The sequence below is a fragment of the Notamacropus eugenii genome, chromosome 6 (assembly GCF_028372415.1).
Source record: "Notamacropus eugenii isolate mMacEug1 chromosome 6, mMacEug1.pri_v2, whole genome shotgun sequence".
Classification (NCBI taxonomy): Eukaryota; Metazoa; Chordata; class Mammalia; order Diprotodontia; family Macropodidae; genus Notamacropus; species Notamacropus eugenii.
In genome coordinates, this window is record NC_092877.1 from 3569655 (window position 1) to 3596318 (window position 26664).

At 51.7% G+C, this 26664-nt stretch overlaps 2 protein-coding genes across 5 annotated transcripts; both read right to left on the reverse strand.

Annotated features, from left to right (window-relative positions):
* Window positions 1-1762: 1762 nt before the first annotated feature.
* SLC39A13 (solute carrier family 39 member 13) lies at window positions 1763-14808 on the reverse strand. Of its 4 annotated transcripts, none has more exons than XM_072617592.1 (10): window positions 14718-14808; window positions 7543-7845; window positions 6199-6312; window positions 5760-5884; window positions 5224-5325; window positions 5028-5117; window positions 4866-4916; window positions 3955-4087; window positions 3655-3754; window positions 1763-2751 (listed from the first exon to the last, which is right to left on the reverse strand). In XM_072617592.1, the coding sequence occupies exons 2-10, from the start codon at window positions 7805-7807 to the stop codon at window positions 2676-2678; spliced, it is 1056 nt and encodes a 351-aa protein (XP_072473693.1). In that variant the 5' UTR covers window positions 7808-7845; window positions 14718-14808; the 3' UTR covers window positions 1763-2675. The 4 variants fall into 4 exon arrangements, with proteins under 4 accessions (XP_072473693.1, XP_072473691.1, XP_072473692.1 ...); XM_072617590.1 differs by lacking the exon at window positions 14718-14808 and adding an exon at window positions 12346-12473; XM_072617591.1 differs by lacking the exon at window positions 14718-14808 and adding an exon at window positions 10900-11003.
* A 5029-nt stretch (window positions 14809-19837) lies between these two features.
* Window positions 19838-20768, reverse strand: LOC140509740 (elongation factor 1-delta-like). Its single transcript, XM_072617597.1, has one exon. The coding sequence runs from the start codon at window positions 20732-20734 to the stop codon at window positions 19892-19894; it is 843 nt and encodes a 280-aa protein (XP_072473698.1). The 5' UTR covers window positions 20735-20768; the 3' UTR covers window positions 19838-19891.
* Between the last annotated feature and the right edge of the window lie 5896 nt (window positions 20769-26664).

Consider the following 26664-nt stretch of genomic DNA (forward strand, 5'->3'; position numbering starts at 1 on the left):
GCCTTGTTCTCCCTGGTGGGAGGGGAGCTGAGGGCTAGATAACCAGGGGAGGGGAGTCAGGGCAGAGGCGAAGCAGCCTGGAGAACTACCAGGGAGACTCGTTGCCCTGATGATGGTGATGAAGGCATTTCTAGAGCACTTTAAAGGTTCTAAAGCCCTTCGCAAATACCTGCTCTGATCTTCACAGCGTTTTATTACCGAATGTCCTATGAGCCCAGCTCAGTGCAAGGCATTTGGGGAGAGGGAGGAGGGAGGGAAAGAAGCACTGATCACGGAACCTCAGAATTGAAAAGACCTGCGCAGGTCAGTCAACTAATCCAAACGCCATCCCAGATAAAGCCACGCATGCACATGCATGCACATACCAGTTGGGGACATGTCTTCATGTTTACCTGCCTTCAGCCCCAAATCTGACCGCAGCTTTGCCCCTTGTTCCTCGTACTGCCCCCTGGGCTGGGCAGAGCAGTGATAAATCCACTTCCATGTAACACTGAAATCACGTAAAAGATTAATTCGGAATCTAAACACCACGTAAAACAAACATTACCCTCTACAAAGAAACAGATCAAAGGACTGACTGTACCTGAAATGGAGAACTGTACAACCTGCTTTTGTAAGAACACATACAACACAACATACGGGACGGTGGCATGATCTCTGTCCAACGTGGCATTTTAAACATTTTTCTTGATACACTTTGCTTTTACAATACCTAAATTCCTTCTCCCCCAGTCTCATGTAACAGAATTATTTTTGACAAAAAGTCAGCTGGGTGTTTCCCTTCAACGGCAGAGATCGGAGGTGGAGGCCAAGTTCCTCCCCCGGGAAGGAGTGGGGAGAAGCGCGCCCCATCTTGCGGGAGCGAAGCGGGTCTTTATTCGTTGTTTCTAGTTTTCCTTGCTCTCCATGGACAGTACTGTTTTCTTGGCTCTACTTTCAGTTCATTTGTCTTTTAAAATTTAATTTCTACTTTTTGATGAATGAAAATCCTTTTCTGCCTTCTCCCATTGGAAAAAAAGAAAAAAAAAAAAGCTCCTGTAACAAGTGCAAGCAAACAAAAGAAGTTCTGCCTTTGCCAGGTGTAAAAGGACATTTCGGGCTGCCCTGAGTCAGTCACCTGTCAGGAGGTGGGCAGCATCCCTCTGATGGAAGGTTCTTGTGAGAGGATTTGGTTTGTGAAGTTTGGATTGCACCAAAGGGCTGTGCTTGAGGACCTAGAGGGCCACATGTGGCCTTGAGGCCGCAGGTTCCCCACCCCTGACATGAGCATATCACTTAACTGCCGTGAGGCTGTTTTCCCATCTAGAAGATCATTTTTAAATGCACCAAAGCCATGGGGTTACTAGGGAAGCCCATTATGCTGAAGGAGCAATGCCTTCTCTTCCCATCTGAGTTCTCAGACCCATGGGCTCCAGGTTAGGAACCCGACAGTCTTGGGGTGGCTGCAGGTGCCCAGCAGCTTTCAGCAAGCCTGCATTCTCCTCCATCCAGGGCAGGGACTAACTCCCTGTCTCGAGTTTTACCCCAGAACACTTTGGGGCCTCACATCCCACTGGGAAGGAGGTGTACTTGTCCCATTTCACAGATGAGGCTGTGAAAACGGCTAAGGGACTCCTGACCTGGTGCTCTATCTATGCCCAGGGCTGCACGGACCCTTGGTGAAAATGCTTGAGAATAAATGGGGCATACGCGGGAAGGGGGAGCCCCCTTTCCTCCCACCATCCTAGTGGGGGGCTGGGGTCCCCAGTGCAGAAGAGGCCAGTTTCAGGATAAAATAAGATTTATTTGCATCTCATCTATGGAATAGGAAATGGTACATTTTTCAGCTGCAGCAGGCCCGTTGTAAAACCAAACAGAAGACGTCTGCGCAGCCACTTCTAAGATTGTCCACTGGGGGGCAGCCAGGCTCCAGACCTAAGCCTGAAGCAGGGCCTCTGGCCCAGGCGGCTGCCCCCCATGGGGGCAGCAAGTACATTCCTGGGCGCTGAGCGCATCCTCCCAGCAGCCTCCCCGCCCTCAGATGAAGCCACTAGAAGGTCCTGGTCCCCAGCTAGAGGAGGAGCCGGGAGTTGGGTGGGGACTGGCTCTCTCCAGCACTTGGTGCTGAGTAAATGCTTCCTTTGGTAGCAGGAGCGGAGAGTCGGGCAGACTGGGGCTCCCGCTGGGCAGTGCGGGCAGGAGCCCAGGAATGCCGTCCGCCTGCTCCTCGGCTCCCAGGTGGCACAGGGGAGTCAAGGCGAGTGGGACTGAGAGCACCCCTGACTTGGTACTTTCCTGTGGGTATTGCATCCCTTCCACTGTGCCCCAAGGGAGGGAAGAAGCCAGGGGCACAGCCCGAATCCCTTGGACCCCCCTGCCCACTTTCTCCAAGCCTGAGTTCACCTCAGGAACTCTAAGTCCCAGCTGTCCTCTTGGGCCCCTCCCCAAGGCCACACACACACACACACACACACACACAACAACAACACACACGCACGCTGCTGCTCCTCAAAGTTTTTTTTTTCCCAAGTGAGAGCTGGCTGCCAGCGTGAGGTCCAGAGGCACCAGCCTCAGGGAGTTTGCACACCCAGGCAATCATGCACCCCTCCCAGGCACGCTGTCACCCAAGCACACACACAAGCACAGGACTGAAACGAGTCTTATTGCTGGACGCGCTGAGGGGATCCACAGGGATGTCACTCAGCCAGGAGAGAGAACAGTACCATCATCACGATGCCCGTGAACAGCAAGAGCACCTGCTGTAAGGAGTTCCTGTGGGGAGAGGCCTCTGCTCAGGGGCCGCCCCCCTGCCCAGGACACCTAGCCCCCACTGCTGTGGGTACCAGGCCCCCCTGCCCAGGACACACCAGGCCCCCACCTCCTAGGACACCCAGCCCCCACCACTGTGGGCACCAAGTCCCCACCTCCCAGGACACCCAGCCCCTGCCGCTGTGGGTACCAGGCCCCCGCCTCCCAGGACACACCAGGCCCCCGCCTCCCAGGACACCCAGCCCCAACTGCTATGGGCACCAGGCCCCCACCTCCCAAGACACACTAGGCCCCATCTCCCAGGACACCCAGCCCCTGCCGCTGTGGGCACCAGGCCCCCGCCTCCCAGGACACACCAGGCCCCCACCTCCCAGGACACCCAGCCCCAACTGCTATGGGCACCAGGCCCCCACCTCCCAAGACACACTAGGCCCCATCTCCCAGGACACCCAGCCCCTGCCGCTGTGGGCACCAGGCCCCCGCCTCCCAGGACACACCAGGCCCCCACCTCCCAGGACACCCAGCCCCAACTGCTATGGGCACCAGGCCCCCACCTCCCAAGACACACTAGGCCCCATCTCCCAGGACACCCAGCCCCTGCCGCTGTGGGCACCAGGCCCCCGCCTCCCAGGACACACCAGGCCCCCACCTCCCAGGACACTCGGTCCCCTGCAGCTGCAGGCACGAGCCTGGGCTGAGAGACGTGGCAGGATACAGACAAGTGAGGCATGGGGCTGATGTCTGTAGTGGTGCGTGTGAGAAGAGGCAGTTATAGGCCTAAGACCTGACATGGACTAAGGGCCTTCCCAGCATGGAGAGTCGCTGGGCCCTGCCCAGTCCCGGTGTGTCCTTCTCCACAGACACCAGAGAACATGAGCTGTCTGAGGGCAGGCCTGCGTCACTCACCAAGGGTCCTCTTCCTCCAGGAGGTCTGGCAGTACGTTGACCAAAGCAATGTAGAGAAAGCCCCCTGAAGTGAAGGGGAGGATCCAGGCAACGGTCTCCCCTGCAGAGTGGAAGTGAAGAGTGGAAGTGAAGAGTGGTGAAGAGTGAAGCCAAGGCTACCTGACTGGCCACAGGCTTCTGGGAATGGCTGGGCTTGGGGAGGGGCCAGATTGAGTAGATGAGTCCCCCTGGGCCTGGATGGGACAAACATGCTCTTGGCCAGGAGTTCCCACTCAGGTCCTCCATGCCTTGGCTCCCTACCTGCTCCCTTGGGTGACTGGGCGCAGATGGCAAAGCATGCACCCAGGATGCCCCCCAGCGCTGTCCAAAGCTGCAGCTTGGCAGCACTCCATCGGTCAAAGCCAGCCCGGAGCAGGATTGCAAAGTCGCCTACCTGAGGAGAAGGCCCAGCCTGGCTTAGACGGGACCCCTTGGACCCAGCAAGCTGCACCGACCAGTCAGCTACGTCTGAGAAGGACGCTCACCTGCATGAGGCTCTGGGGACTCTGCCCCACACCTGGCTGCTCTCATGAGCTGTGGCACCAGCATTTGGGCCTCTCTATATCCCCATGCTTAACATGTGGGAAGTAGGCACTTCGTAAACGTTTAGTGACTGACGGTTCTCCACCCAATCCTCAGGAGCAGGGCTAGAAGGGCCTGGGTTTAGAGCCCTCACACCGAGGCCAGAGTCAGGATATTCCCCAACACTTGGAGAAAGCCAGCATCTTCGTCTGCATTGTTGCCAACCTCCCCAGGGCTAGTGAAGCCCCTTCCTTGCTCCCACCCAGATGGGAGCTCCTCTGCCCACCCATCACCTAATGTCCTCCATGCCTTCGCGCTGGCAGTTGCCTCCTCCCCACCTTCCTTCAAGATCAAGCATCACCATCTGCCCTCCTCCTCTAGATTATTTACTCTCTACACACTTTTCACATCCTTGTTGTCTCTCCCATTAGAATAAAAGCCCTGTGAGGGCAGGGACTGTTCTGTTCCTTGTCTCATAGGTGCCCAGCACACAGTAGGTGCTTAATAAATGTTTGGCCTGACTGACCAGGGACGGTGCCAATGTTTTTGTTCTTCTGTCCTCAGTACTTCCCAGAGTGCCTGCCCCACGCTCCTCCTCACCCCCTGCCACGTCAGCCCTGACTTTCCCCTCCTCTGGGGGTGGCACTCACCTCATGAGGGATCTCGTGGAGAAGGATGGCCATAGTAGTGAGAAGCCCAATCTGCCCAGAGAAGGGAGTGTGTGAGGGGGGAGCTCAGCCCTTGGTCCCCTGCCCCTCCCAGGATGTGTCCGGGGGACAGCCAGACCCCCTCCCTGGGCTTGGGGCACTCACCTTCTTGCTCACCAGGAAGCTGGCAGCTACAGCCAGCCCATGAGTAAAGTTGTCGATGGTGTTTGCCAGCAGATTGAGATAACCACTGATCTGGAGGGTGGGAAAGAGAGGCGAAGGGAGGCTGAGCCCAGCTGAGGGTAGTTGTGGAGGGAGCACCCTGGGGCCGAGGGAGGGGGGCCGCGATCAGGCCACTCACTTTGATTTTCTGGACCTCAACGCTCAGGCCTGCTACTGCAGCCGGCAGGGCCAGGCAGCGGCCTCCATTGCACACGGCAGCAGCCGGGTCTTTGATGGGGGCCTGAGTCCAGGAGAGTGAGGGAGAAGTGGCCGTTAGACACCCCCCACCCCCACTAAGAGAGACAGAGACAGAGAAGAGGTGCCTCTTACTCCAGCCATCCTCTGCTGGTCCCTGAAAAGCTGGATGTCCCCAAGCCCCTTCCTCCCACCGGGCCCTAGCTGTCCTAGAGAGGGTGACTCCAGGAGACCAGGCCAGGGGCATTCTCCGACTCCAGCTTCTCCAGCTGGGGATGCTGCTGTAGAGCTTCCTGCCCTCCTCAGGAACACGGCTGGGGGACAGAGTGAGAACAGGGAGGGGCACCCCTTTGTTCAGGGCTTCCAGGGCTTCAGCAGTTGGATGCCTGAGGGTATGAGGAGGGTAGAGACCTAGGGGGTAATAGGCGGTGTACTGCTGAGCTGGGGCCCAGGCTTCTGTGCCCTCCGCACAGGGCTCACCTGGCTAGGGTGATCCTTCTCTCTGCTGTCTAGGAACATCTTCTCCAGCCCCAGGAAGGTCAAAAAGCCGGTGATGACCCAAAGCCCCAGGAGCTGCTGCTGTTGAAGGCTCTGCCCTCCCCTGCCTGCAAATTAAGGGATGTCAGAGCCGGCCAGAGAAGAGGCGGTCTGTGATGGGGAACCATGCAGGCCACATGCCCAGAGGGCAGGGCACTAGGCCTGCACCCCTGCTCTATGGGCAAGTCCTACACCAGATGCCTAGAACCCCCAATGATCTACTCTTGCCTTCTGTACCCTGTGTGCTCTTACATCCCTGAACATTCCTGGCAGAAGGCTAAGCGGTCTGGGAGCCTTCCTCCTGCCTAGGACACTGGACAAGCAGCAGAGTCCAGGGGGCCTACTTTTCATGCCTTCGGAGCAGCCCCTAAATGATCCTTACCAGTAGTGGCGCTACAGGTGTAGGCCCAGGCTTCTGGGAGCAGGTGCAGAAACACATTCCCCAGGAGCCCTCCCAGGGCAAAACTCAGTAGCTGCTTTAGGCGCTGGGATCCAGCTGAAAGGCAGACAGGAGGCCTGGGTCAGGTCCAGAGGGAATAAATAGGCCCGATTCTTTGGGCCAGCCTGAACCTGGCTCTAATGTACTGTCCTGGGGATCCCCAAATCACACACTCTCAGAGTTGGGCTGGCCCTCAGAGGCCAAACAGGAGCTAGACAAAGAATGCCCCCACCCATATGGTCCAGAGGGCAACAATGATGCTGTGGGGCTCCTGCCCAGAGCTTTCCATTTTGGGGGGAGCTCTCATACCTGGCTGATACCTGCTTCTGTACACTGCCCCCCACTGCGGGGGGTTCCACCCACTGCGCCCTAGCGGAACGAGGCTGAGTTGTCTCCTCTGTGACAGCCTCAATACCATTCTCATCCTCTCCCAAAGGGTTCTTTTACCCACATCAAACTTCCCCAATTACTGCCCTCATGTTCCAAGGCCCTCACCATCCTGGATGCCTTCCAGACGGGGTAAGCTGCCTAGGGGGCCCCCGGTCGGACTCTCTGGTCCTCCTGGGACAGGTGATGGAGCACTAGGAATCCCTGGCTTCCTTCCAAGCACTGCTTGGGTGCCACCTCCCACACGAGGACCTTGCCATCTCCTGCTGATGGCAGTGGGATCAGCTGAAATGCCAGTCTTCCATGCGTGGGGGAACACAGGTGGCAGCCTCTCAGGCCTCTTATGTTTCTGAGCAGTGGGAGTCTCATTTTGGCCTCCTAACCTGACACCTGATAGAGAGCCCTATATACCAGAGGGGCTCAATGTTTGTCTATTGTATTGCGGGAAATCTCCCAGATTTCTAAATCAGATGTAAACCAGGCCCAGGCTCTCTCTTTTATCTTCCCCAGAGCACCTAAACTGCTGAAGACCAAGGTGCCGCACTGGGCCCAAGGGGGCTTTTGGCACCTACGCGGCAGCCAGCTCCCAAGCAACCTCATAATCCAACTTCAGACAGTCAGTGGCTGGATGATCCTGGGCCAGTCACTTTTGTCTGCCTCAGTTTTCTCATCTGTCAAACAGGGATGACAGGAACACCTGAGGAGCCCCCTGCCCTGAGGAGCGCTATATAAATGCTGGCTACGTTTGTCAGAAAATGCACACATAACTCTGCAGTTCCAAGAGACCATCTAAGATGGGAGCATTCCAGAATTCACCTAATCCCTCCCAGCAGAGAAGTGAGGACCCGGGCTGACGCCCCAGGAGCCTGAGCCTGGAAGGAAGAGGGCTGGGAAACCTGCCTTCAGAGCGGAGGGCAGCTCCTGTCTCCAGGGGAATGACCAGTAGAGGGAAGACCCCGCTGAGCCCCACCATCAGCGAGCCAGCGAGGGAGCAAATCCAGGCGTCGAGCCGCTCTGCACTCAGCAGGGCCCCCCAGGATTCGCTCTCCTTGTCGTCCAGACGACAAGCTGCCGCTGCTGCCCCCCGGGCTGGCTGGGCCCCCCAGGCCACCCCAACAAGCCCCAGGGCCAGGGTGGTGAGAAAGAGGAGGCTTTGCCCCGTCATGCCAATACCAGCACAGGGGCATCCAGGCGAATCACGTGCTGAAAAGAGAGAAGAGACCGCAATGAATTCTGTGTACCCCAAGGCAAGGGCACCTGCTCCAAGCAGACGCCAAGGTGTTCTATCTGGGGGACTGAAGGGGGACTCCAGCCCTGCCTCCTCTGCCTAAGCTCACTGCCCTGGGACCCATGGGCTCCCTAGAAGGTGGGCCTTCCAGACAGGGACCCTTTCCTTCCTTTGAGCGCCACACAGCTCTGTGGCCCTGAGGCCAAGCTTTCCTAATGAAAGGGTGAGGCCCAGACTGGGCTCTGAACACCCGCCCAACAGGGTGCCTCCTGCTGCCAGGGGGCAGGGCCCAGCCCGACAGGACTCTACTGAGCAGAGATACATTCCCTGAAGGCCAGGAGAGTCCAGCAGATAGGAAAAAGACAATGAGTACACCTCCTCCTCCTCTCCCTCCCCCCCCCAACCAAGGAGAGGGGGCAGTGCCAGGGAGGGAAGGATAGGAAGGCAAGGCTCCATCTGCCAGGACAGGACATGCCTGGACACATGGAGACAGGGAGAATGGGAAGCCTCACACGGCATCGGGGCTGGGAGAGCCCTCAGAGACCACCCTATCCAACCCTCTCTTTACAGATAAGGAAGCTGGGCGGTAGAGCCAGGCTTTTCAAGGCCAGGTCCTCTGACTGCAAAGTCAGCTGTCTTTCCACTGAATCACCTCTGAGGCATGGCAATGCGTCAAACAACAGAGGTGTCGAGCTCAGACTGAATGCCAGCTCTCCCTTAGAGCACTGTCTCTAAGCTGCTTATTTCCCTTCTCTGGCCCTCAGTTTCCCTCCACCTCCCTAGTGTGGTTAGGACTTCAGGCGCTGCCAGCTCAGGAGGAGAAGGAGAGAAGTCCCCAGGAACCAGTTTCCAAGGGAACAGCAAGAGCCCACCTAGAATCAGAGCCTAAAGCAGGGAGTCAGCCCAGCCACTGTCCCATTCTGCCCACGTCTGCCCATGGAACGTGGCCACAGCACAGAGAGCTAATGGGATGCACAGATGCTCCGTCTGCATCATCAGTCAAGCGGAGACTCAGGGACATTTTACTCATAGGATGGGTCGGGAGGAAAGACTGGGTCCAAGCAGACAGCGTGAGGAGGCTGGGCTTCTACACCCACAGAAATCACAGACAGCATCTCACAGCAGGACGGGACCTCTTCTCGGGTCCAGTCCATTCCGTCCCTGAACAAGAATCCCTTCTAGAACATTCCAAACAAGTGATGGGTCCAGCCTTGGCTGAACAGCAGCAGTGAGGGGAGAGGGCTGCCCATGACCACCGGAGGCTGCCCGTTCCACTCTGGGACTTTCTGTTGTTTGGGAGGTTTCCTGCTACCAAACTTTTCTTTGCTCCCTCTTCCCAATCCCATGTCATAACTTATACTATAACCCAAATGAACCCAGACCGCCCCAGAGCAAGGTCCCAGGCACCCTACAAGGGTCTGGGAGTAAGACAGCCAGGATTCCATCCCAAGCTTGCCTGGGTCTTCAGGCTGTGGGGCTCAACCTGCCAGCATAGAGATTGGGAAAGGGGACCAGGATGGAGCTCTAGGGGCATTAATTCCTCCACTGAAACAGACCCAGTCCCCTCAGTTTGTATAAAAGAAATCAGATGGACTTGGTCCTTCCCAACTCAGTCGGTAATCAAGGTTCTAAATAAACTAGGACTCCTGCCAGGCCTGCCATCCTTATGTTCTAAGCTGAGATCCCAGGTCTGAAGCTGGAAGGGGCCTGAGAGCACTGCCAGAAGAGACAGACCATAGGAGATAAAAGGGTGAGTGGTCAGCTAGTATCAGAGCGGTCAAGTGACTTGTCCAAGGTCACAAGAGTATTTTTCCAAGTCTGGGTCTGTTTCCTCTGGAAAATGAAGAGTTTAGATACTGGAGGGGGATGGAGCAATGAGCCAGTGCCCTCCAGGGGGGGCTTGCTCCCTGATATTTTGGGGTCAGTTGGAGGAGCAGAGCAGGGGAAGGAGATCCAGCTCCCCACTATTTGGGGGGGTCCCTTGGAGGAGGGGCAGGAGGTGCAGCTGATTTGGGGGAGGTCAGTCAGAAGGGTTAGGGTTCAGCTCCCTGCTAAGGAGGGTGGGTTGGAGGGGGCAGGGTGGGGGGTTCAGTTCTCCACTCTTTGGGGGCAGTGGGGGGTGGGGATCCAGCTCCTCTCTTTGGGGGGCAGTGGGGGTGGGGGTCCAGCTCCCCTCTTTGGGGGGGCGGGGGTCCAGCTCCTCTCTTTGGGGGGCAGTGGGGAGTCCAGCTCCCCTCTCTTTGGGGGCGGTGGGGGCAGGGGTCCAGCTCCTCTCTTTGGGGGCAGTGGGGAGTCCAGCTCCCCTCTTTGGGGGCGGTGGGGGTGGGGGTCCAGCTCCTCTCTTTGGGGGCGGTGGGGGCGGGGGTCCAGCTCCCCTCTTTGGGGGGCAGTGGGGAGTCCAGCTCCCCTCTTTGGGGGCGGGGGTCCAGCTCCCCTCTCTTTGCGGGGCGGTGGGGGCGGGGGTCCAGCTCCTCTCTTTGGGGGCGGTGGGGGCGGGGGTCCAGCTCCCCTCTTTGGGGGTGGTGGGGGTGGGGGTCCAGCTCCCCTCTCTTTGCGGGGCGGTGGGGGCGGGGGTCCAGCTCCCCTCTTTGGGGGTGGTGGGGGCGGGGGTCCAGCTCCTCTCTTTGGGGGCGGTGGGGGCGGGGGTCCAGCTCCTCTCTTTGGGGGCGGTGGGGGCGGGGGTCCAGCTCCCCTCTCTTTGGGGGGCGGTGGGGAGTCCAGCTCCCCTCTCTTTGGGGGGCGGTGGGGAGTCCAGCTCCCCTCTCTTTGGGGGCGGTGGGGGCGGGGGTCCAGCTCCTCTCTTTGGGGGGCGGTGGGGAGTCCAGCTCCCCTCTCTTTGGGGGGCGGTGGGGGCGGGGGTCCAGCTCCCCTCTTTGGGGGCGGTGGGGGCGGGGGTCCAGCTCCCCTCTTTGGGGGGCGGTGGGGGCGGGAGTCCAGCTCCCCTCTCTTGGGGAGGGTCGATCAGGGGGGGCAGGCGGGGGATCCAGGCGGGGGCGCGGGGCCGGCGTGCCCCCCGCCCGGCCACTCACCGTGCGGCTCCGGGCGGCCCCTGCCATCCAGCCCCAGACGCGGCGTCTCTGCCCCCGCCCCCGCCCGGCCCGGCCCGGCCTCGGCCCCGGCTCCTCCCGGCCCCGCCCCCGGCCCCGCCTCCCCGGAGCCCGGCCACGTCAAACTCCTCCGGGGCCCGGAACCCCAAACGCTCGGGCGCCGGCCCCGCAGGGGAGCGCTGACGGAGGGAACGCTTCCGCCTCTCGCCCGCCCCTGGGGGAACCCGGGGGGGGGAGGCGCACTTCCGTCCGGTTTCCGTACGGCCGGAGGAGGGGGGAGCGAGGGAGGGAGGGAGGGAGGGCCTCGGGGGCGGATCCTCCCGCTGAGGCGCGTTCTCACCCGCCCCCTCCCGCGGCGCTTGGGTTGGGCGGGAAGGGGCGGGGCAGCAAAGAGGTGGGGCGACGCCCGCCCCGCCCCAGGGGGTCTGCGCGTGCTCCTCGAGCGACGGCCCGTCCCCGGCTGGAGGTCTCCCCGCGGCCGCACGATGGCGCCGTGGCTCGCGTCCGGCTCACGCCCGTCGCCGGGGAGTCCGGGCCCAGGTCGCCGGAGCGGCGGCGGCTCGCGCGGACATGCGCAGTGCGGGCCCCTGGGCCTCCGGCCGCCCGGCTAGTTACCCCGAGCTGGGGCCGGGCGGGCTGTGACTCAGCCTGGAGCGGGGCTCGGGCTCGTAGGGAAAGGGGAAGTGGGGGCCGCGGGGCGGGGCGGCCAGGAACCTCCCGGGAGGGAATTTTATTCTTACTCATCGAATTATTTTGGTGTCGGGCTTTTGGCCGGGAGCCCGGTTTCTGTCTCCAGGGGCGGTAGCCCGGCTCCGGGCGCGCAACCATGTGGCGCCTACTGTATCCGCCGGCCCTGAGGGGCGTTCACGAAGCGCCCCCGGGTGCCCGGCGCCCCAGGCCTAGGCCGCCCCCCACGTGCCGGCAGGGCCCGGATGCCGCCTGGGCCTCACCAGGAGGGCAGGGCGGCCCTCCCGGCGACCTCGCCCGGCACGGCCCGCCGCGTCCAGCGGCCGGCTTCTCCGGGCCTCAGTTTCCCCGGCTCCGACAAAAGGAGGGCGCAGAGTCCGGCGCGGTCCTCGGGGTGTCCTGCGGGATGCCCAGCCGGGCAGGGGGAAAGGGGGGCACCAGGACAGAGGCTTGGGGGGTGATGCGGTGGGCCGGACCGATGGCCTGGCAGGGCCACAGGACAGCAGCTCGCCGCTCTGTGGTCCAGAGCTAGCCCGGAGAGCTTCCCGGAGTCCGCTCGGAGCCAGGCCCCCCTCTCTCCTTCCTGGGCACGGCGGGCACGGCGGGCACCCTGGGCAGTGACTTCCAAGCCCATGGCTCTCTCCGTCTGCAGACACTGAAGGGCCTGTCCTCCAGCAGTCACCCCACTGCCCCCCTTAGCCTTGGCCCTCGCCCCCGCCCCACCCTGCTTGGGGCTCCCACCTCTGAGACGGAAGATCCCAGGCTGGCTTCCAGGGTGGGGAGAGAGCATGGCAGGGAGGCCGTGCTGGGACCAGGGTGTGGGGTCCCAGCAGTCACTGATGCCAGCCTGGGCAGTGGGTCAGTCCGCAAGACCAGCCTTTACTGAGTGCCCACTCTGGGCTAGGCCCGCTTCACAACACACGGATGACTTCATAGTAGCCTGTCAGTCCTGAATGCCAGCTTTTCTGTGCCTGGCCCCTGGGGCTGACCCCCGAGGGTGAGGGGCCGCACCTCTGAGCTGTGCCCAGGGCCCTACCAAAGACATCTCCTGCTGACCTCCGGATGGCATCTTCTGCCTGCTCTGAGATCCCACTGATTGGGAAGGATGAGAGAAGGGCTCCTGTTGGGGGGCAGTCTGAGCCAGTACATCAGCTCCATCCCCTTGGATGCTCTACAAGTCATCAAGCAACCCCAAGGATAAGACAGAGGGCAGGAGTCTTCAGCCAGGAGGAAGGGTTGGGACAGAGCAGGTGGGAAACCTCTGGCCTGGAAGTCAACATGGGGCCCTTGAGGTCCTTGAGTGTAGCCTTTGGACCAAGGTTTATGGAGCAAATCCTTATATCAAGGAGGTTTGTTCTGTGGAGTTTGGGTTCAGTCAAAGGGCCGCACATGAGGGCCTGGAGGACCCCACGTGGCCTTGAAGCCTCAGGCTCCTCAGCCTTAGAGCATTAGGTAACTGGGGCCAGGCACAGCGTGAGAGGCTAACGGGTGAGGGTACAATCACTGTACAAGGCAATAAACGCTGAGAGCGCTAGGCCTGCCCTCATGAAACTGAGAGTCATGAAGGAAAGGTGCCAGGAACGCCAGGAGAGACACCTACAAGTATGCAGAAGTGAAAAAAACAGACCTAGACATGCTAAACTGTTACTGTTTCCAATGTTGTAACATGATGTCTGCTATTGTAACAAGTTATTGTTATAACACTCTCACTAGAAAGTCACCAGTAAATAAAAGAATGAAACCATTGATACGTACTGACGTTGTTGTCTGTGTTCCGTCCATCTGACTTGGTGAACCCCTGAACCCCAGCACTCCTGACCCTTCCGTCCTTCTCTTTCTCTAGGCGTCTGTCCAAGTTCACATCTGTTGTCTCCATGATATTATCCATCCATCTCGTCCTCTGCAGTTCCCTTTTCCTTTTGCCTTCAGTCTTCCACAATATCAGGGTCTTTTCCAATGAGTTCTGTCTTCTCATTATTGACCAAAGTATTTAAGATTCATCTCCAGTATTTGACCTTCCAGTCAATAGCCTGATTAATTTCTTTAAATGTTGACTGATTCGAACTCCTTGTCATCCAAGGGACTCCCAAAAGTCTTCTCCAGCATCACAATTCAAAAGCATCAATTCTGGGGTGCTCCCCTTTCCTTAGAGTCCAGCTTTCACAGCCATACTTTGCTACCGGAAAAACCATGGTTTTGACTATATAGACCTTTGTCATCAAGGTGATGTCTCTGCCTTTTAGTATGCTGTCCTGCTTTGCCATAACTTTCCTTCCAAGGAGCACGCACCTTTAATTTCATGTCTGCAGTGATCTTTGAGCCCAAGAATATTAAGACTGATACCACGTCCATTTCTTCTCCCTCTATATAACAGGAAGTTTGAGACCAGTTGCCAAGATCTTAGGTTTTTTTGATGTTAAGCTTCAAGCCATCTTTTACACTCTCCACTTTCACCCTCATCGATATATTTTAATTACCAGGGTTGGGTATGGAACGTCACATATGTGTCAGATTTGCTTGGTTGGTGTGTTGGCCAGTTTTGCTGAATTCTTCTCCCCCTTCCCCTCCCTACTTTTTCTTTGTGAATGGTGCTCTGGGCAAATGAGTTATACATTCAGAAATAAAAAACCAAAAGATTAAATCTTACCAAAAAAATATTGAAGTCTGATGGGAAATTTTGCAGTGGACAAAGACTTGGAGGTAACTATTTGGAAACAGATGATCTGATTTAAATCCTGTCTCTTCCACCTAACCTGTGTGACCCCAGGCAAGTGACTTAACCTTTGCTGGGACTCAGTTTTCCCGTCTCTAAAACAAGAGGGTTGGATTAGATGATTTTTGAGAACCCTTCCAACTCTAGAGCCCTAATCCTATGGATTGGTGGATCAGGGGAGGTTTCTTGGAGGAGGTGGCATTTAGTTTAGGCTTTCAAGGGGGTAGGAATTCACCAGGTGCAAAAGGGAAGAGGTGGCTATTGTTACAAGCAAAGGGGCAGCCCAAAACTTGGGTGAGAGAACAGGGTGTGATGTGGGCCTGGGGAAGGGGGAGTGATGGGATTGAGAGCACCCCTCCTGCAGGTTAGGAGAATATTAAGGAATAAAATAAACCCTTACTGGTAGGGTGGTGTGGAAGGCCCTGAATCTGAGAGAGACGTATGAGTGAATGAAGAAAGGAAAGGAAACAAAACTAGCTTCCTGTTGTTTCCTGGGTGGGCTCAGGATCAGCCCTGAGAGTGTGGCCTTCATTCCTTCCTTCCTCTCTTTCCCTCCACACCCTGTCATCCCCCTGCATGCTGCAGGCTGAGTAGGTCCACAGTGGCAGGGGAAGGGGATGAATTCCGGGTGATAACCACAGCTTCCCACATTCCAGGTAATGTGCTTGCTGAAGTCACAATTGCCATTAATAGCATCACACCAGCTCCCTCCTCCCCTGTCCTGCTAAAGTCCAGCTCCGGGGAGGGTTGAGATTAGATAAAAACAGCTCTGAGGCATGTTTCAGTGAGAATCTAGTTCTGAGTCTACTCTCCTGTCTAAGCCTGTGGCAGCCTGGGGGTTTCCTGCTGCCAGAAAAAAAAAAAAGAATCAGGCTTCTCTTACATTTCCAAGAACAGTGAAGCATGGAGCAGACCCAGAAAGGACCCGGGTTCAGATCTTGCTTCTGACATTGGGCCTTTTGTGAGCATGGGTGAGTCCTTAACCTCTTTATACCTGTCAAGATACTATTAGGAGACAGCCGGTTTTCAGAGCTAAGGCCCAGCAAGCTAGGGGTGCCCTGAGCTTGGCATAACAACAATCCTTTGTATTCATCCTCTGGATGATCTCAGCCCCAGCAAAATCCCAGAATTGTTTCCCGTAATGATCGCGTTGCTTTGGCTAGCACGGGGTGTTCTCTGAGCTGGAACAAGCACCTGACGCATCCATGTTCTGGTCATGAAGCCCTGCTGTGAATCAAACTTGCCTTATTGTTGCTGTCAAGGTTACAGCCCAGTTGTATCCATTGGTCCAGGCATTGATCTTCGTCCACACCGGGGGGTGGGGAGGCTGGCACAGAATAAACTGTCTTCATCTCTGCACAGAGCCTGCTCTGTTTGGCTCTGGCCTCTGCAGGCCAAGAGGTTCAGTCAAGTTGACATACCTCAGTTTCCTTACCTGTAAGATGGGGACAATAAATCCCCACTGCCTATCATTGTGAAGATCAAATGAGACAGTATATATAAAGTTTTTGTAAAATTTCAAACATAATGGCAATGTCAGGTCCATTTTTGAAGGGTACAACCTGACATGATTCCTTTGGTGAGGATCCCCAATAAGAAATGTCTAGCAATGGATGTTGGCACCTGTTGGGCATCTTCTATACCTGAGGGAGCTGTCCAGGATCACATAACTGATCATTCTGTGGCAGAACATAATTGAGGATGAATGTGTGTCCTCTGACTGAATTTCAGTTTCACCGATGACCCTAAATACCCATGGGACCAACCTCAGCAAGACACTTCATTTTCCAGGTGGCAGCTTCCTCATCTGTAAGATGAAGGGGATGGACTAGATCCAGGCCTCTGAGGTCTCCAACATTTTTAGATCTATTATCTTATGACCTTGTCAAGCCAGCTCTTGACATATCCCCTACACCATGCTTAGAACCATCCTCATCCTTCCTCGTCCACTTTCCTTCCAGGACCAAAAATCCCTTCCAAGGATCTCTGCTAGACTCATCCAAGGAGTAGTCCAGGCTTTAAACGATGAGCCTTTGCTCTTCACTCTATGGGCATTTGTGGGAGGCTGCCCCACTCCACAATCTTACCTGCAGTACCAGCATCTCCTGCAGAGAGTCCTGGAGGCTGTGTTTTCATATCTCTCTTTTTATTTTCTGAGGGAGAGGCTACCTGGAAATGACAGGAAACTGGAACAAATGGTAAGAGAATGTAAATCAAAATAACTCAGAGGTTCCATCTTGTACCCATCAGATTGGCACCAAAAGATGACAAAACTGGAAAATGACAAATGCCAGAGAGGCTGTGGGGAAGTCCCTTCCCTTCTCTGGACCTCAGTTTACTCAGTGACAAGATGAGGGGGTGGGACCAACAGCCCTTTCAGCTCCTCTGGACCGTGGGTGATTCTGAGTAGGTGGTCCCCAAGGGAATGCCCGAATGTCTTCCGCAGGTACCATGATGGACTTCCTATGGAATTGGCTTGCTGAGGACTCGTCTGTTGGTCTGATCCTGAGCCTTTGGGTCACTGTGACTCTCATCTGCTCTAAAAATCTCCCTCCCCACAACAGTCCTCCAGAACCTCCCACTGCCTCTTGCTGACTGTTGTTTTCAGAAGTTTTTCCTCACCTGAATCTGGTGACTGAATGCCTGTCCTTCCCTCCCCTGCCCCCAACCTCTGTGTCCATGTCCCATGGTTCCCCTTCACTTCACCAGCTACTGCCATCCTCTCCTGGGTCTTTTGCTGAAGATTAGGCCAAAGGAGGCAGCTCTGGGTGGGCAGGGCCCAAGGGGCCCTGTGGTAATGGGTGGGGATCTCACAGCACGCTCCCCAACACCTCTTTTCTCTCCTTGCAGTGACATGTCTAGTTTAAAAGAATGAATAAATGCCCTGGATTTAGAGGAGGTGTTTCTCGCCCCCCCTTTCCCTCATTTCCATTCATTTTATTTCTCTCCTACATAATAATAACTCCTATTTCTATAGGACTCTCAGGTTTGCAAAGCCCTTTGCTCTCATTAGCCTGTGAAGGATGTATATAGGTGAATACCACTGACTTTGAAATCAGAGAATGTAGGTTCCAATTCTGCCACTGTCAATTAGGCTTCAGGTTCCCCATCTGCAGGATGAAAGGATAGGACTAGTCCTCCAAGGGTCTCCTCTAGTTCAAAATCTAGTTCTAACATTCCCATTTTATCATTAAGGAAACTGAAAGATAAGCTAGAAGTCAGGGTCATTCAGCTAGAAAGTATATCCCAGCCAGTAGAGTTTGCAATGCCCAGACCAGTGTACTTCCAACAATCCCGTGATGCTCCCTGCCTTCGCCTTCCAGATACCTCTGAGGGGCCTCTCATCTACTCAGCCTGCTAGGTACACTCAGGACCTGTGAGTTCACGTTTCTCCCAAGTGGTGGTGTTACTCAGTCGTTTCAGTCATGTCTGACCCTTTGTGACCCCATTTGGGATTTTCTTGGCAACGCAGTTTGTCGTTTCCTTCTCCAGCTTATTTTACAGATGAGGAAATTGAGGCAAACGGGGTTAAGTGACTTGCCCAGAGTCAGACAGTTAGGAAGTGTTCCAAGTACCTTGAGGGGATCCTTTTTTCACCCTGAAACCAGCTCATTCCAAACCTTGTCTCCCATTGGTGGCTGAAAATATGCTTGGGTTTCTAGAAGAGTACTCTAGAAAGAAGATGGTAGGGGGCTTTGGCTGGGGATGAAGAGGAGGGGGCAGCAGCTGGTTAGTTATCCTGGGAGCTAGCAAGAAGACTGCCACACTCAGCTGGGCAGAGAGAAGTTATTTATCACTTCCGGCTTCTCCACCTGGGGGGCTGGGCCCCCTCTTCGCTCTGCTGGGCAGCAGCCTCTCTGGCCAGCTCCCCTGGGGGAGGAGGAGGACGGGGCCTGGAGGGGGAGGGGTCTCTCCAGCCCAGTGCCCCTGCAACCCGGGGGGCCAGGAGGCAGAGATGAGGGCTGTGGTAGCGGACGGAAGCTGCTGCTGCAGATAAGGACCCTGGTCTGCCCTGCGGTGAGACAGTGTGGGGATGGGCCACAGGTCCACCCTCCCCACTCCACTATGTCCCTCCTCTCAGTCCCCCCTTTGCATATATCACCTCCTCCCCCTGCAAGTCCCCTGGGAACCTCTCGACATAGCCCTCTATTCATTTTTTTTGTAAATAGCATTTTAGTTTTTTCCAATTATATGTAAAGATAGTTTTCAACATTCATTTTTAATAAGATTTTGAGATCCAAATTTTTTCTCCCTCCCTCTCTTCCCTCCCCCCATTTCAAGATGGCAAGCAATCTGACATAGGCTATACATGTGCAGTCATGTAAACCTATTTCCACATTAGTCACGTTGTGAAAGAAGAATCAGAACAAAAAGGAAAAGTCACAAGAAAACAAATTAACAAACAAACAAAAAAAGAGAAAGTAGTATGCTTCAATCTGCATTCAGGCTCCAAAGTTCTTTCTCTGGATGTGGACAGCTTTTTCCGCCATGAGTCTTTTGGAGTTGTCTCAGAACCTTGCTTTGCTAAGAGCTCTATAACATAGTTGATCAACACACTCTGTGGCTGTTACTGTGCATAATGTTCTTGTGGTTCTGCTCCCCTCACTCAGCATCAGTTCATGCAAGTCTTTGCAGGTTTTTCTGAAATCCACCTGCTCATCATTTCTTATACCACAATAGTATTCCATTGCATTTATATACCACAACTTGTTCAGCCTTCCCCAACTGATAGGCATGCCTTCAGTTTCCAACTTTGCCACCACAAAAAGAGTTTGTACATATGGGTCTTTTTTCCCTTTCTTTTGTGTTATCTCTGGGATATAGTAATAGTACTGCTAGATCAAAGGGTATGATTGGGCATAGTTCCAAATTGCTTTCCAGAAGGGTTGGATCAGTTTATAACTCTACCAATAATTCATTAGTGTGCCAATTTTCCCACATCTTCTCCAGCATTTATCGTTTTACTTTTCTGTCATATTAGCCAATCTGATAGGTACCTCAGAATTGTTTTAATTTGTGTTTCTCTAATCAATAGTGAATTAGAGCACTTTTTCATATGACTATAGATAACTTTAATTTCTTCATCTGAAAACTGCCTGTTCATAGCCTTTGACCATTCATCAATTGGGGAATGACATATTCTTATAAATTTGACTCAGTTCTCTATATATTTGAGAAATGAGGCTTTTATCAGAAACACTTGCTATAAAAATTATTTCCTAGCTTTCTGCTTTTTTTTTCTTTTTTGGCCATTTCTCTACATTTATTCACTTTTAAGGCTCCACACCCTATGGCCTCTAACCTGGTCCAGGACTGCAGGGCCCTGGTGGGGTAGAGAATCCTGATGTCTGGTTAGTGACTTGGAGGACTAGCCATGAGAGGCTACCACCCCAAATACAGGTGAAACATCTCTCGAAGGCCCTGCTCTTCCTCCCCAACCCCCATGAGAGGGAAGGTCAGAAGTTGCCCTTCCCACCCCTCCCTCCTTAGAGACCACAGTCCAGAACAGGCCCAAGCACCTCAAATCTCAGCCTTTATTTTGGTTACAGATTCACACACATTCAGGGGCCTTTTTTAGATCTTGTTGAAAGTAGCAATGTCAACACTCTGCACATAATCTTCAAACTTGGTGATCTCCTCCTCCAGGATGTCTGTGCCTACCTTGTCATCCTCTACCACACACTGGATCTGCAGCTTCTGAATGCCATACCCCACAGGCACCAACTTGGAGCCTCCCCCGACCAATCCATCCAGCTGTATGGAGCGGACGCACTCCTCCAACTTTGCCATGTCTGTCTCATCATCCCAAGGCTTGACATCTAGGAGGATAGAAGACTTTGCAGTCAGCCCTGGCTTCTTGGCCTTCTTCTCTGCATACTGCCAAAGGTGGGCTGCCTCCTTGTCTTCTTTCTCATCATCGCTACCAAACAAGTCAATATCATCATCTTCATCGTCCTCTGCTGGGGTGGCTACCTTCTTAGCGAGTGATGTGGTGGGTAACTCCACCTTCTGCATGGGGGATACATGCTGAGTCTGAGGAGCCAGAGAGCGGTGGGAAGGGGAGCATTTCTCCAGGGTACACAGCTGGATTTCAAGCTTGGAGATAGTCAGCTGTAGGTCCTGAATTACACTCTGAAGGCTCTGGTTCTCTGCCTCTAAATTGGAAATTCTGGTGACCAGCTCACTATGGTCCCCACTGGGACCACTGGAAGAGCTGGTCTTTGCACTTTCAGCCAGTGATTTCTGGATATTCTCCCTGGCTCTGTCAATGTCATGGAGGATCACACTGGTGCCATTCTCCTGTCGGGAAGAGACAGGCACAGGACCATTCATCTGCTCACAGAACTTTCTTTCTGCATCATCGTACTTGAATTTGTCAAACCAGATCTTCTCATGTACCAGGAGACTGGTGGCCATCTTCACTTCATGAGAAGGAAGGGCGGCAGCGAAAGGTGAGTCCCAAAGCCAACCCGGCGGGAAGCCAAGGGAAAAGGGCAGCTTTCTGCTTTCTTTCTAATCTTGGCTGCATTGGTTTTGTGCAAAAACTTTTTAATTTAATGTAATCAAAATTATACATTTTGTATTGCATAATGTTCTCTATCTCTTGTTTGATCATAAATTCTTCCCTTCATAGCTTTGACAGTTAAACTATTCCTTGATCTCTTAATCTGCATATACATACATATTTATATATACATATATATATATATATATATATATATATACATATATATATATATAGTGAGAGATATTGGTCTATGCCTAGATTCTGCCATACTATTTTCCAATTTTTCCAGGTGTTTTTGTCAAACAATGAGTTCTTACCTTAGAAGCTGGAGTCTTTGGCTTTATAAAACTGTAGATTACTGTAATTATTTACTACTGTTTCTTGTTTACATAACTTCTTTTACTGATCTACCATTCAATTTCTTAGCCAGTACCAAATAGTTTTGATGACTGATACTTTATAATAAGTTTTAGATCTGGCATGGTTAAGCTACCTTCCTTCGCATTTTTTAAATTAATTCCCTTGGCATTCTTCAACTTTTGTTTTTCCAGATGAATTTTGTCATTCTTTCTAGCTCTATAAAATGATTTTTTGGTAGTTTGATTGGTATGGCACTGAAGGTAGAATTGTTATTTTTATTATATTAACGCTGCCTACGCATGAGCAACTGACAATTTCCCAGTTGTTTAGATCTGATTTTATTTATGTGAAAAGTATTTTGTAATTATGTTCATATGGTTCCTGGGTTTGTCTTGGCGGGTATATTCCCCAATATTTTATACTGTCTACAATTATTTTAAATCGAATTTTCCCTCCCCATCTTTTGCTGCTGGGCTTTGTTGGTGATATAGAGTAATGCTAATGATTTATGTGAATTTATTTTATATCCTGCAACTTTGCTAAAGTTGCTAATTATTTCAAGTAGTTTTTTAGTTGATTCTTTAGGATTCTCTAAATACACCATCATATCATCTGCAAAGAGTGATAGCTTTGTTTTCTCATTGCCTATTTTAATTCCTTCAACTTCTTTTTCTTCTCTTATTGCTAAAGGAAACATTTCTGGTACAATATTGAATAACAGAGGTGATAAAGAGTATCCTTGTTTCACCCCTGATCATATTAGAAAGGCTCTAGCTTATTCCCATTGTAGATAATGTTTGCTGATGGTTTTAGATAGATATTACTTATCATTTTAAGGAAAGCTCCATTTATTCCTATGCTCTCCACTGTCTTTTTAATAGGAATGGGTGCTATATTTTGTCAAAAGTTTTTTCTGTGTCTATGGAGATAATCATATGATTACTGTTAGTTTTGTTACTGATATGGTTAATTATGCTAATAATTTTCCTTGTATTGAACCAGCCCTGCATTCTTGGTATAAATCTCATATGATAATAGTATGTTACTCTTGTGATAAATTGCTGTAATCTCTTTGCCAATATTTTATTTAAAAATTTTGCATGAGTATTTATTAGGAAAATTGATCTATAATTTTTTTCTCTGTTTTGGCTCTTTCTGGTTTAGATACCATCACCATATTTGTGTCATAAAAGGAATTTGATAGAACTCCATCTTTACCTATTTTCCCAAATAGTTTATATAGTATTGAAATTAATTGCTCTTTAAATATTTGGTAGAATTCACTTGAAAATTCATCTAGTCCTAGAGATTTTTTTCTTAGGGAGTTTATTGATGGCTTGTTTAATTTCCTTTTCTAAAATATGTAGTCCCCTATTCTTTCAAGTCACCAACATTGACTGAAACCCTTGCTAGACTAGAGGGTGGGGGAACACAGAAAGATGGATGACCTTGAGTCCCCATTGTGTAGTGGGGGATGGGGGACTGCACTTGGATCCATGATCCAATACTAATAGAAATATAGGTTTTTGAACAAGAAGATTAGCTGGCCCAAAGCATTCTTTTTATAGGAAACTAAAAAGCAGATCTTAGTTGGGCACATACCCAAGATCACCCAGCTCAATGGAACTGAGCCAGAACTGTGCCCAGGTTTCTGGTTCTCCTGAACCCTTTGATCTGCACAGTAGCTTCAGAAAAGCCTCCAGTGCAAGAAAGACCCAAGGACAGTAGATGATGGTGCTTGAAAACTGGCCCAGAATTCAAAAGAAGGGTCAAGGAAGGCTTCCTTGGCCCCCCACTCTCATGCACAGCTGCTTTCCTAGGGAACAGTAAAAGGGGAGGAGACAAAGGCCAAGGGTCTTGCTGGAAAATAGGCTTCTTTGGGATTTGTGCAGAATGCAGGCACACACTCAAAGAAGATGATGTGATCTTAGGGTGTAGCTGGTAGTCACTGAGTAATTACAGTAGTTGATATTTATATGGATCCTACTACATATCAAATTCTCTGTGATTATTATCTCGTTTGATCCTTGCAACAACCCTGGAAGGTAGGTGCTATTATCACCCCTATTTTACAGATGAAGAAACTGAGGCAAACAGAAATAAAATGCAGTATCACACTGTAGTAAGTATTTGAGGCTGGATTTGAACTCAGGTCTTCCTAAGTCCAGCCCCACCGCACTATACACTTCTCCCCATAGCTGCCTAATCATAGAAATTATTCATCACTCTCGTTTAACAAAGAAACTGAGACCAGAGATGTGCAGTGCTTGCTCAAGGTCACAGGTCCTAAGTTGAGGAGTTTAGATTTGAACCCAAGCCCTCTGATTTCAAGACCAATGTGGCATAATTCAAATTTGCTTTCCAGAATGGCTGGACCAGTCCATAGTTCCACCAAGAGTCAATTAAAGTACCTGTTTTTTTCCCATAGCCCCTCCAGCATTTGTCATTTTCCTTTTTTGTCAACTTTGCCAATCTAATGGATAGGAGATAGAATCTCAGGGTTGTTCTAATTACTATTGTTTAATAATAATTGCTCTAATTATTAGTGATTTGGAGCATTTTTTCATATTAATAGCTTCGATTTCTTCATTTAAAAACTGCCTGTTTGGACTTCAGAACAATCTGGAAAGACTTATATGAACTGATGCTGAGTGAAGTGAGCAGAGCCAGGAGAATGCTGGACACAGTAACAGCCACAGTGTGCAAGGACTGTTTCTGATAGACTTAGCCCTTCACAGCAACGAAAGGACCTAAAACATTCCCAAAGGACTCATGATGCAAAATGCCATCCACACCCAGAGAAAGAACTATGGAGTCGGAACACAGAATGAAGCAGACTCTTTTCTCCTTTATGTTTTGGTTTTCTCATTGTTTCTCCCATTGGTTTTTATTCTTCTATGACTAATGTGAAAATGTATTTAATAGGAATGCATGTGTAGAACCCACATAAGATTGCATGCCATCTTAGGGAGGGAGGAGGAAAGGAGGGGGAGAAAATCTGACACTTATGGAAGTGATTGTTGAAAACTGAAAACAAATAAATTAATAAATTTGGAAAAAACCGTTTATATCCTTTGACCACTTATCATAGCTTGCTGCTATGATCACTGAATTAGATGAATTATAGACAAATCCAGCCTCAGATATTTCCTAGCTTTGTTATCCTGGACAAATGACTTAACTTCTGTCTGCCTCAGTTTCCTTATCTGCACAATGGGGACACTAACAACACCTGGTTAAACAACTCCCAGGGTTGTTGTGAGGCTATAATGAAATAGGGTTATAAAGCTCTTTGCAATCCTTACAGAACTATATAAATGAAAGCCATCATTATTATCATTATTTGCAGATGACGCAAAGAGGAGGAAAATGACTAATACATTGAACAGCAAGACCCGAGACCCAACAGATCTGAATATGGCCAATGCAAGGAGCCGAACCATGGCAGGTGAAATGCATCCTGTAGGAATGGAGAGCCTTGCCCGTGGACTCCAAAATTCAAAGTCACCAGTAGAAGATGATTGAAGTGTGACTAGATAATCGTGCAGGGGAAAGAGATCTTGGTGTGCTCTGGAATGAGTCTGATGGAATGATCCTGTAGCTCCCCAAAACAGTATGTGAAACCAGCCACCACGGATGCATGGTGTTCTAACATTTATACGGTGCTTTAAAACGTACAAGGTGATTTACTCATTTTATCCTCACAACAACCCTTTGAGGCCGTTTTACAGATGAGGACACTGAGGCTTAGAGGTTAAGTGACTTTCCCAGAGTCATAGAGTTAGCAGCTGGAGTAGGATTTGAATTTAAGGTCCTCTCCTCACTACACCATCTAGAGTGCTGAGAGCTCCGCTTGGTCAGACCCCATCTGGTGAATCATGTTTGTTTCCGAGCACTACATTTTAAGAAACAAATTGACCAACTGGAGAGCCCCCAGTGGAGGGTGACCTCCCAAACTATATCACATGAGAATCAGGTCAAAGAACAAGAGATGTTTAACGTGGAGAAGAGAAGCCGCAGGGAGAATTGTGATCATTGTCTTCAAGCATTTGAAAGTCATCCGTAGGATAAGACTAGTTCTGCCTGGCTCCAGAGGAAAGAACTAAGAACAAGTTTCAGAGAAGCAAGTTTCTGTCCCACATAAGACAGAATGATTAGAATGGAGGGCTTTCCCAGAGTGCAAAGGGCAGCCTTGAAAGAGAGCGGATTATCTCTTCACTGGAGGCATTCAAGGGAAGGCTAGCTGACTACTTTGGGGGGATGTTAAAGACAAGACTGTCAGTCAGGAGCAGGTCGGGTGAGGTCATCTCTGAAGTCCCTTCTAATTCTGAGAGAGAATTCCTTCAGCCTTTTATCAGCCAACTGGACAATACCTAACTAGGTCAAGAGTAGAGCCCTCCAAAGATTGGGAGCCAAGGGAGGTACCTGGGTAGGGCATGGGAAAGGAGTGGGGACATAGAAGTGGGGAAGAGAATTGATGAGAGGCCCCCAAAGACAAACCTGGGATCACCTTGGGAGCGACTCTTAAAACAAAATGTAGGAGCTGAGAAGGACCCTAGAACGTAGCATGTCAGAGCTGAAAAGGACCTTAGGATACAGAAAAAAATATTGGAGGGGCATATGGGGTATTCAGGGAAGACTAGTACCTCTGGTGTGAGAGCTTTTTGAGTCCACTTCAGGGTTGCTCATCCACCTTTAGTGTCCTCCTGATTCATTCAACTCTCACCTGTGGCCCCAAGAAGCTGTACAGTGGTCACACTCCTATAAAACCTTCTCAGCAGATGGGCTAAACCAGGTTGAGGGTTACTGATAGGCCTCAGACCCATCTATTAGTTAAGATGATATCTACCTCAAGCATGTAAAGACTTCCCTTGGTGAAATGGGTGGATGGAAACAATTTGTCCCACAAGCCATGAAGGTGGTTGAAGCAGGCACTATGGAGCGCATAGAACTTGGCTAGACAGAAGATGCCAAAGTCAACCACTGAATCTTTACCATCCCCTGGACTTTGATGACTCTGGAAGAGAGAGTGAGGCTGACAACTTTTTGCAACTCTACCTTACTTAAATCCAATCTTTATGCAAGCCAAGACATCACCCCATATTGTCATTGCTCCCCTTCAAAAACGAAGGATGAATAATGAAAAAATTGGAGTTAGAAGAGATCTCAGAACGTAGAATGCCGCAGGCAGAGAGTAGCTCAGAGGACTTACAAGTTAGCGGAGAAGGGCATAAAGACCATAAAACTTTAGCCTTTCCTCGTCTCTCTAGTTCACAGGATCATAGATTTTGACTTGGAAGGAACTTAGAGGCCATCAAATGTGACTCCATTTTGCAGATAAGGAAACTGAGGCATGGGAAGTATAACTGTAAATGTTATCTATCATTATTACTGTTGTTGGTGACTTGCCCAGGGTCACATAGCTATTAAGCATCTCAGACAGGGTTTGAACTCAAGTCTTTGTGATTCCCAATCCACG